The 11855-nt window shown below is 41.1% G+C and overlaps 1 protein-coding gene across 1 annotated transcript; it reads left to right on the forward strand.

The window, feature by feature from the left end:
• Window positions 1-2892: 2892 nt before the first annotated feature.
• LOC307038030 (uncharacterized protein) lies at window positions 2893-7825 on the forward strand (the record flags this gene model as incomplete). Its single annotated transcript, XM_079679329.1, has 5 exons — window positions 2893-3182; window positions 3809-4704; window positions 4968-5077; window positions 6237-6560; window positions 7131-7825. The coding sequence occupies 5 exons, from the start codon at window positions 2893-2895 to the stop codon at window positions 7335-7337; spliced, it is 1827 nt and encodes a 608-aa protein (XP_079535455.1). The 3' UTR covers window positions 7338-7825.
• Between the last annotated feature and the right edge of the window lie 4030 nt (window positions 7826-11855).

Below are 11855 nucleotides of genomic sequence, written 5' to 3' on the forward strand. Positions count from 1 at the left end.
GGTCCCCGGCTTGAGCTTCAACCTCAGGATCCATGTATCTGTGATCCTCTCCAGAATGGAAGGAGTCATCACATACAGAGCATCAACTAGTTCCTGGACAGTGTCCTTCACATGCTGATATCCAAGAGAGGGAGTTCCTCAGTCACAAGATGGAGGAATAGAAAGCAGTATTCAATGTTTACTTCAGATTAGCTCCACGTCAGAAATGATCATGCTTGTCATATGTCTCTCTCCATAGAGGCTGAATCATCATGTTAATCACATAGCTATCATATGCCTCAAACAGTCCTGATGCTCTTCTAGGTAATCACACATCCTGTCATGTTCACAGATACAGTTGGGATACCTTTGTTATCATGTTATCAGTATTTTCCAAACATATAGTTTAGTTTAATTTATTTGTTTATAGTGTCGTGGACAGTCCCCATAGATCAACTGTAACAAAAACAGTAAATGGGGCAGCTTTAGCTAACATTGCTAATCTCCAGCTGTTGTCCCCGGCCAGATGATAGTTAAAATCACAACACATCAACAGCATTAGTATAGTATTCAGGTCCTTCTGTTACGTTACTGTAAGGGAAACCTCCGTGTAGCAATGCAGTGGGAGTCACCAGACTCATGAAGGAGACACGGGAAGAGCAGGAGCTTTGATGTCAAACACTGATGGTTTATTTACATTGCATTTAGCTGACGCTTTTATCCAAAGCGACTTACAATAAGTGCATTCGACCAGGAAGATACAACGTTGAAGAAAACAGAATCATATAAGTACATCAGGTTTCATAGAGCTAAACATTTCAAGTGCTACTCAACTGGCTTTAGATAAGCCAGTCCTTTATTAGCATATAAGTGCTTTGTTAGTAATTCTATCGCTCAAACTGGAGTCTAAAGAGATGAGTTTTCAGTCTGAAGAAGATGTGTAAGCTTTCTGCTGTCCTGATTTCAATGGGGAGCTCATTCCACCATTTTGGAGCCAGGATAGCAAACCCACGTGTTTTTGCTGATGGGAACTTGGGTCCCCCTCGCAGTGCGGGTGCAGCGAGCTGTTTGGCTGATGCAGAGCGGAGTGCACGTGCTGGGGTGTACGGTTTAACCATGTCCTGGATGTAGGAAGGGCCAGATCCATTCACAGCATGGTACGCAAGTACCAGTGTCTTGAAGTGGATTCTAGCAGTTACCGGAAGCCAGTGAAGGGAGCGGAGGAGCGGCGTGGTGTGGGAGAATTTAGGAAGGTTGAAGACCAGACGAGCCGCTCCATTCTGGATGAGCTGCAGAGGTCGGATGACACATGCAGGTAGACCAGCCAGGAGGGAGTTGCAGTAGTCTAGGCGTGAGATGACGAGAGCCTGGACCAGAACCTGAGTCGCTTTCTGGGTCAGCTGGGGACGTATCCTCCTGATGTTGTAAAGAGTGTATCTGCAGCAGCGGGTTGTAGCAGCGATGTTTGCAGTGAAGGACAGTTTGTTATCTAGGGTCACACCCAGATTCCTTGCAGTCTGAGTCGGGGAAACAACAATTTAGGAGCTTCGGCCGGAGGATTGACATCACAAGTCACAGCAGTCACGGTCTGACTTCACGGGAGAGTTGCCAAGTCTGAAGAACTCTCCCCAGACCCATGTATTTAGCTAGTTCAGAGAGAATAATCAACATGCTGCATAACGAGATACAATCATAACACCTCTATCAGCTGACGCCAACAGGCAGACAGACAGGGTTACAGGTGTGTGTGCTCAGTCAGGACGGTTTGAACTGATAAACTGGGTCAGTGTTATGGACCTTAGAAAATATTTCCCCAACAGTTACATGTTAGACGCTTTTATCCAAAGCCACTTACATACTCAATACTGTGGGCAATCCCCACAGGAGCCATTTGAAGTGTCTTGCCCAGGCACACAACGACATGCTGACTGCAGTGGGGTTTGAACCTGTACTCCTTTGATCCGAACACCAACGCACTAACTCACTGCACCACAGCGCCGGTCCTTTTGTGCAGTCAAAAGTAGAAAAATATGTTGTTAAACGTTTTGAATTGGTCTGGTTAAGGAATGTTTTGTCTTAAGTGTACTGTAGGTCTTTGTGTTGGAACATATTATGACAATTGAGAATCAAAAATGTTGAAAATAAAAAATATTTAAAAACACAAAATTAACAAAGTACAGAAGTTTAATCAAAAAAGTAAATACTCAAGTGCAAGAAAAAAGTCCTACATTGAAAGAAATACTTGAGTAAATGTAGTTAAAGTATTGATTGTAAAGTAAAAGGTACTATATATACTTAACTTAAAGTATTTGTTGACCAGTAAAATGTAGTTAAAGAAAACGTATAGTTTGTGCAGTGTAGAGTAATTACAGTATTTGAACTAAAGAATTGTGCAGTCAAATGATATTTGATGTTTCTGAATTATTACTACTTCTGCATTATTGGTTGCATGTAACTATTTGTTCTCCTCCTACTGCTGGCTAGTTTAATCTGCAGTAATGCCTCATATTCTATAAGACATGTGTTATTTAGATTTGTCCTGGGAGAACCATGAATCTCTAAAAAATGAACTTGTTAGGAGTTTCTCAGAAAATATAAGTATATGTGTATATAAGATAATATAAGATAAGAAGTACTTTATTGATCCCAATTTGGGAAATGTTTGAGTTGCAGCAGCATAAAATTACATGGCATTGTACAATACAAATGAAAGGAGGTGTGTGGCGCAGTGGGTTGTGCGTTGGTGTTCGGATCAGGGGGTCACAGGTTCAAACCCCGCTGCAGTAATCTAATGAAAGACTAGAAATAAACAAGGAAGTAGAAAATATACATGTTGAATTACAAAATGTACAGTAACAAATATTAGTGGAGTAAATGTATTTAGTTGTTCTCCCCCACTTATATATAGTCATAATGAGTTTTTCCTTTCTGTTCAGGGTGGACACCATCACTGAGTATCCTCCTCCTGCTCTCCTCGGCTCTCCTCCTCCTCCTCCTCTGGATTGTCCTCCTCCTCCTCTGGATTGTCCTCCTCCTTTAGAGATTCCTCCTGCAGAGATTCCTCCTGCAGAGATTACTCCTGCAGAGATTCCTCCGGTGGCTGTAGTTGAGGAGGCGGTGGTGGTGGTGGAGGCTCCGGCTGAAGTACCTGAGCCGGTTCCCGTCACTGAAGGAGAGCCAGCAGTTCCAGCACCAGTAGAAAGGTAAGGAACAAGAGAGAGGGAGGAGATCAAAACATGTCATTAAGTATTCGCTTGCTTGCAGGCTTCACCCTAACCCTCTTAGTCTCCTTCATATTCTTACATGTCCTCTTCCAGTCTTTATGCTAAGCTAAGCTAAACTAACAGTTCCCTGACTTCAGCTTCATGCTTAACAGGCAAGCATGAGCAGAGGTCCATCTCTTCATCTCACTCGTGGCAGAATACGCTTATTTCCCAATATCTCAAACTGTTCCTTTGCACTGAAAAACATATTTATTTTTGGAAAAGCGCTCTTCAGCCCTTCTAAACTGTTATCTTACCTAAAAGAATAGCAAAATAGGAAAACATAGGTGAATCCTAGAAATCCACGGCTACTAACAAAATATTGTTTAATCACTTCCTGCATGAGGCCGTAGATTTCTTTCTCTATGTCTATCAGGAGAAATCTTTTCACAAACTTTGCAACTAAGTCAATTATTTCAATCTTTATGCTAAGCTAAGTTTACAGATTGAGCGTTGACAAATATCGAGTTGTATCTATATCTATATCTAACTCTTAGCGGAATAAGTATATTTCCCCCATTGTATTTTTGAAAAAACGTAAGTTAACTATTTTGTATTGTCTACAGCTACGTGTATCCAGAACCGGTCCCTCCAGCAGAACCTGAGCCCGTCTACAATGATCCGATCCTGCAGAGAGTCGACAGCGTCGGGGAGACACCGTACAGCGTTCCTGATGCTAACGGCTACGCTAACACTGACCCTAACTACGCTAACACTGACCCTAACTACGCTAACACTGACCCTAACAACTACGCTAACACTGACCCTAACAACTACGCTAACACTGACCCTAACAACTACGCTAACACTGACCCTAACAACTACGCTAACACTGATCCTAACAACTACGTTAGCACTGACACTAATAACTACGCTAATACTGCTGGTAACGGTTACGCTAACCCTGCTGCTAATGGTTACGCTAACCCTGCTGTTAATGGTTACGCTAACCCTGCTGCAAGTGGTTATGCTAACCCTGCTGCTAATGGTTACGCTAACCCTGCTGCAAGTGGTTACGCTAACCCTGCTGCTAACGGTTACGCTAACCCTGCTGCTATTGGTTACGCTAACCCTGCTGTTAATGGTTACTCTAACCCTGCTGCTAGTGGTTACGCTAACCCTGCTGCTAGTGGTTACGCTAACCCTGCTGCTAACGGTTACGCAAACCCTGCTGGTAATGGTTACACTAACGGCTATGCTAACGGTGGTAACGGTTATATTGGCGCCAACATGAACGGAGAGGCTGTCACAGTGAGCCCCACTTCCTACTCTTCTAACGGGTACAACGGGAACGGATACATCAGTGATAGCGGTAGCATTGTTAGCGCTAACGGTTCAGGAAGCACGATGAACGGCGCTGGAAACGGCAGCATGATCAGCGGGTTCACCGGAAACGGATTCCACGGAAAGGAGAACGCATCCTCGTTTATCAGGAGACGCATTCTGCCTGCTCTACCAAAAGGTGACCCTTTAATTTGGGGCAGGGACCCAATTTTATTTAGGTAGATTAGTTTAGTTTGTATTTAATCAAATTTAGTTACGTTTAATTAAGTTAAGTTTAATTTATTTTAGTTGAATTTGGTTTCTTTTAGTTTGTTTATTTTACTGTCATTCAGGACATATTTTGACCCTCTAATGGCCAGTGTTTGTTTGCTATATGATATGAAGAAGAATCAAAGTCATGCATGCTGACACTTTCCCATAATCCCCTGCTTTCTGTTTCAGGCCGGAAACCTTCCTTTAACGTGCAGTGTCTGCAGCCGCAGAGCAGCATGGACGACGTCCCCATCCCGGGGTACCATGGCAACATAGGCCCCCCCAGAGCCCATATACAGGTACACACACACACACACACACACACACACACACATATATACCATGTAATAAAAAACAGAGCGTCATTAATTATTTGTTGTGGATTTTTCGTACATTAGTTTGTCTGGTGCCGTTTCTACCATTATATCTATTTTTTTTACGATTTTTTGCAAACTCTCCACCTCTATAGAGTGGTGCAGGGTTGACGTATTTTTGTAGGCCGACCCCAGAAATAAACTGCGCATGGGTTCCCTCGACAAAAAAGCAATGGGATTTCTCCATAGGATTTTGGAAGATAGCTCGAAATAAGGTCTGTGGAAACGAACCTGTTTGATAAATGTACATTTTGCTCAGCCGGATAGTCTCCACATGTCTACCCTACTTTTATTATTTTCTAATCATAAACCTAGTGGCCAGAAACAAAATGCTAACGTTATGCTATAAAGGAACTACAGCCGAGTCCAGCAGCATGACTTCAACGTCACGCCTCGTCTCGATATTCAAACATACAGATTCTAAATGGTTCAAGTTGAAGCGTTTGTTTGAACAGTCTGCAGGAGGCAGGGATATGCTCTCAAGCAGAACAGAAACTAACGTAGAGGAGGGTTTACGTGTTCGGCGTAAAGACGTACAACGTCCTCCACGACTTCTGTAGTCCTATTCAGCCACTTGGTAACAACCATCGTTTTTCAGACACGTACACTCTTCAGAAATCCCCAGTGGGGTCACTGCTGATGGGTTTAATGTAGAACAAAACGTGATCCGTGTCTTCAATGTGTCTCAACCACAGACCTTAATTCCAGATATTTTCCTAAACCCTATGGAGAGATCCCATTGGCTCTGAGACCAGGGAACAGGAAGTGGTAAAATGCTGACTCACTTCCTGGTTTTAGGACTCGTCACTGCACCGCTCTATTTGCTTGTATTTTAAGCATACTTCCTTTAAAGATGAATGTGATTGATAGCATTTGATTTATTTACAGATATTGTGATAATATTGTTAATAACCTGGGCTTACTTTAATAACTTAAATGAACTTTTTCTCAAGATTCAAAGGCTTTATTTTGTAGTTTTATTTAGTTTAAATGACTCTAGTCAACAATAAGAAAACTATACGAAGATTGCAAGAAACAGAAATGTATATAAAATTGTGCATACTTCCTCCTCTCCCGTCCCCAGAGCGTTCACAGTTTGGAGCGGACCGGCTCCATGTCCTCGGCCTCCTGGGTGAACTCGGCGACGGCGGGGCCCACCCCCCACCCGGGGATGATCGCCCCCTCTGGACGCCGAGGGAAGCTCATCTACACCCCGATGCTCCGGATGGACCAGGCCTCTGGACGCAGCCAGCCGATGTGGAGCGACGGCAGCGCCAGCCTCCCCGCCGCCTCCCGGGCCGCCGCGGGCTGGTACCCCGGTCAGACCCGGACCCTCGGTAGCGTCAGGATGCCCCCCGTCAGCCACAGCTACCTGGAGAAAGGGAGCGCAGACAGCCTGGTGGAGTCGGTGAGTAAAGTGGAAAATTGTTGATGAGGCCCAAAGCAATATGTATATGCAATATCAATATGAACAACATATGAACTATTTCAAAATACTTGGGTTGGATGGGTTCAGAGTTTTTCTAGTTTATCTTTAAACAAGGACATTTGTATTAAAATGGCTGTAACTCTCATTTTTGTAATGCTGATCAAATTTTCCGCTTTTTTATCTGTGAAATATGTAATTATTTTTTAAGCAATAATTCTGGAAAAACCAAAAGGCTGCTAGACTTTTGATAACAAATTCTGTATAAAATGTAATGTTTGAATTTAGTAATACATACATATATATAATACTTATAAATTGGAATTAGCTCAATAATTACTTAACAAAACTAATTATTTTAGAAAGTAATAATAATACTTTCTCATTCTCCTCAGTCTGTAATTGCATATTATCATAAAAATAAATAAAGGGAACATTTTTCATTTGAATTTGAGTGACTAACGCCATAGACCTGCTTATGTTTGCATGATACAGATAATTATAACCTAATCCCCGCCTGACCCCGTCCTTCCTCTCTCTATCTCACATCAGATCCTGATCTCCGAGGGTCTCGGCGTCTACGCCCGGGACCCGAAGTTCGTGAACTTTGCGAAGCGTGAGATCGCGGAGGCGTGTCACCTGAGTCTGGACGACATGGAGAGCGCGGCGTCCGACCTCATCGCCCGCGGAGCCAGCCAGTCCATCTCTCGCTTCGAGGACGAGCTGGCCGACGAGATGAACTGCGTGATCTCTTACTGAGGTCCGTCAAAAAACTGCATTAACAGTGAGAGGAAGTAAGGAGAGAGGATTGTGAGGGGAGGAAGTGTTATTTAAAGAGAGAGAGAAACGTGTGCAAGACTGATGTGATTTTCTTTTTGTCTGAAGTTCAAATGTTGTGTTTTTTTTGTAAATGCCAAAACACACACTAACACACACCCTGATTTTAAGAGCAGAATGTGGCAGGACTTCGTTGTTTTGCTGCAGAAAACTGGACTTCTTTTTTGCATTGTGTTCTCATTTTATACTGTACATGAACTGTTGTCCCTTTATACTCCTGTACAAACTGTAAAAATAGAAAATATGACATCAATAAAATGTTTATAATTTATTAAACGAATAACGATACGCGAGTGCCCAACAGCATTCGTTATTTTAGAGAAGTATTTAAATATATAAAACATATTGAATATCCTCTTTTAAGAAACATGAAAACTAATAGAAGCATTTTTGATTTTTGTGACTTTAAATAAAGCATCATGTTTTCTCAAATGTGTGTTTCATTTATTATTAATTATTGTAAAGTGCCACTTTAAAAGTTTGTTATTCGCCTCCAAAATATTGAAGTAGAAGTGGATGTAGCATTAAATACTTTTTTATTATTATGTATTTAATTTACCTTAAAGGTCTGATCTCATGCTTTTCCGGTTATTACCCGTCCCCTTGTGTGTTATGAAGGTTTTTCTGCATGTGAACGGTCTGCAGAGTCACAAACCCTCAAAGTACACCCTGTAGCGAGTAAAACTCTAACACAGAAAATACCTGTCTATGCTGCCCCAGAACTAGGGATGTCCCGATCACCTTTTTTTGCTCCCGATCCGATTCCGATCATTTGATTTTGCCGATACCGATTTTTCCCGATCCGATCTTTATGCAATGCATTAAGAGAAAGAAAAGCATTCAAGTTGTCCCTTAAGGTTATTTTTTTATTTAAATTGGATATTCTATCCAACATGGATATAGCTTCTTTCTTTCACAGCAGCATTGGATCAGTTCAGTTGTGCAGCATTGGATCAAAACAAAATAAAGCTTTCAGTACTCGTTAGCTTACTGCTACAATTAGACACTGCGCCCACTCTGTTGCCAGATTTGAGAGAAATAAGCAGGTCTATGAAAACAAGCCCCAAAGAAGCAACACATACATGATGTTGTGTAATTTGAAACCGAAACTAAGGCCTCAGGATGACTTTAAGACTTTAAAATTGTCATTTTTGTTTTGTAACATTGAATACAACATTTAAAAAAAAGTATTTATAAAAAAGAAAATTCTCCCGATTCCGATCTTTTGAAAATCACGTGATCGGCTCCGATCCCCGATCACGTGATCGGATCGGCACATCTCTACCCAGAACGCCTCGTTGGACATTTCTCTTTTTCCATTGTTTAATTCTTGGGTATAGTGACGTATTTCGGGTATAGTGACGTAACGTAACGGCTCCGCAGATTGGTCCAAATTGACCAATCCGCGGAGCCGTTACGTTACGTCCGCGGAGCCATTAGGATTGGACCAATCCGCGGACTTCCTCCCACACACATAGTCGGCGGGACGTTGCGAGGCTCGCTGCTGCCAGGAGCGGGACACTGTGAGCTGGCTCACTGGTGAGGGGGGGGCAGGAGCTCCAACAAGCCGTGTAGGACAGAGAGTGAATACACATACTATACAGAGATGCTTTATGGGAAACCAATCTGAGTTTGGAAAATTGCACAATATACATTTATTTTAGTAGACCTCAACAATGGAATTATGATCAGTAGAAATGGCCATGACATGTGACCTTTAAAGTGTTCCTAATACCGTGTTATTATTAGTATTATTATTTATTTGATTTGATTTATTTATAATAAATACTTGACCTTAAATGGCTCCAATACTATCATATTATTATTATTTAATTTGTATTTTTACCCAACATAAAATGGCTCTAATACACCGTCTTTCTACGGGTATACCTATATTCCAACCATATTCGATGTAAATATTGCTATATTTGTTTTTTTTTTATAGTTTTCTTAAAATAGTTGTTTTAATTTTAATTGTATATTTATGTATGCACAGAAAACACCAAGACAAATTCCTCGTATGTGTTAACGAGTAAGTTAAGTAGAATATTTTCCTACGATATTCCCTGTGTTGTCTCCAATGTATGTTTTATTTTTCAGTTATTATTCTAACACGCCATTACTAACCGTGCTTTTGAATTATATAATGAGCCATTAACGGAGCGGCAGATGGACAACATCTGGGTTTCACTTCCAATCCACTCTTAAGACAAAATAGAATCATGCAAAACAATCATCCGTATGTGTCTGCTGAGTTATCATCGTTTACAGAGTCTTTTGTACAAAGTTCTCATGAATGTAAAGAAAACTGAACTTTCACTAACTTGTTTTGTGCAGAATGATCCGACAAGAAGCGGAAATATATTATTTTAAATAAGCTTAATGTGATCAGATTTAGGAAGTAACAAATTACTGTTAATGTGATTATGTTATCAGGATACAAAAAAGGGAGTGTGTATTCCCTTACTGTGACATCAATAAAAAAAGAAATCAGATTACTGCTACAATTTAGAAAATGGGGATTACTTGCCAGATTACAATGTTACTATACATTTTAAAATACAGAATGAAAGAAGTCCTATTCTGCTTATTAGGGGTTTCCCTTCCCTGTGGTGTGTTCTAAAGGTTTGTGTGCATGTAAATGGTCTGCAAAGGCTAATCCCTGTGGAACACCTCCATTACACCTGAACATCAGCAGGAGAGGACTCTTTAAAGTAGAGACACTACATACTGATATACACCTGAACATCAGCAGGAGAGGACTCTTTAAAGTAGAGACACTACATACTGATATACACCTGAACATCAGCAGGAGAGGACTCTTTAAAGTAGAGACACTACATACTGATATACACCTGAACATCAGCAGGAGAGGACTCTTTAAAGTAGAGACACTACATACTGATATACACCTGAACATCAGCAGGAGAGGTCTCTTTAAAGTAGAGACACTACATACTGATATACACCTGAACATCAGCAGGAGAGGACTCTTTAAAGTAGAGACACTACATACTGATATACACCTATACATCAGCAGGAGAGGACTCTTTAAAGTAGAGACACTACATACTGATATACACCTGAACATCAGCAGGAGAGGACTCTTTAAAGTAGAGACACTACATACTGATATACACCTGAACATCAGCAGGAGAGGACTCTTTAAAGTAGAGACTCTACATACTGATATACACCTGAACATCAGCAGGAGAGGACTCTTTAAAGTAGAGACTCTACATACTGACATACACCTGAACATCAGCAGGAGAGGACTCTTTAAAGTAGAGACTCTACATACTGATTGGGAACTGCCCCTCGATTCTATTGGATATTTTGGTTAAGAAAAAGGTGTAAATCACCCAAATCGACCAATGGGTTCCAGAGATATGGTCCTGCGTAAAGTATGAAGAATGCCAGCCGGCGTAAGCACTTTACGCAGCAGACTTTACTTCTTCACTTTACTGCTTTACTGCTTTACTGCTTTACTTTACCTGCAATTCCTGCTTCCTTACTAGGAAGCAGAAATTGCAGGACCCAGAGCGCACGGAGCACAGAGCGAACAGCAGATAACGGAATTGCAGTTTTATTGCTTATAGATTATCAGAACATTTCAAAGGGGACACAGCCACATTGGATATTAACCTATGGATTAACTACATCATCGTTTTAATGCCATTGAAGACCAGTTTAGACCAGACAAAGACAAACGTAAGCCATGTTAGCATTGTGTGGCTACCTAGCGCCACTTCTTTTGATTTACGTTTTTGTTGATAACGTTGCAAGTGTCTATCTTTACGACGCTGAAATTGGCTTCCGATTCAGAGCATCCGATTCGGCAGTTAAGGGGAAAGTTAAGGGACATTTAATTTACAGCGCTGAGCGAACAATCCTCCGTGTTTGAACCTCTTAAATCGCTGCATTGCCGATTTATTTGGACTGGATTATCCCAGAGAGTCTAAAGATTATTTATAACCCAGTTTGAGATTTTTGAAACCTTTATTCTATTTGTGAAAATACAAAAAATGGGAGATTTCAGTGCTTTTTTCACATGTAGACCACATTAGACCAGGTCCTGATCTAAAACCACTAGACCAAGACTCATCAAATCTGGACTGGATTATCCCAGAGGGTCTAAAGATTCTTTATAACACAGTTTCAGATTTGTGAAACCTTTATTCTATAAAACCTTATACCTTATTATACCTTATCTTAATTCCAAGGGCAGCGGTCAGTGCAGCTGACAGTAATCCACCTCTGTGCTGCTCACATGCTGAAGTTGATCAGTTTGAAGTTGATCAGTTTGAAGTTGATCAGTATGAAGTTGATCAGTCTGAAGTTGATCAGTATGAAGTTGATCAGTATGAAGTTGATCAGTATGAAGTTGATCAGTATGAAGTTGTCCATGGTTCAGTGCAGAAAGGAGACTAAACAATTTTT

Source organism: Notothenia rossii (genome assembly GCF_949606895.1).
Source record: "Notothenia rossii genome assembly, chromosome: 4".
In the NCBI taxonomy this organism is placed as follows: Eukaryota; Metazoa; Chordata; class Actinopteri; order Perciformes; family Nototheniidae; genus Notothenia; species Notothenia rossii.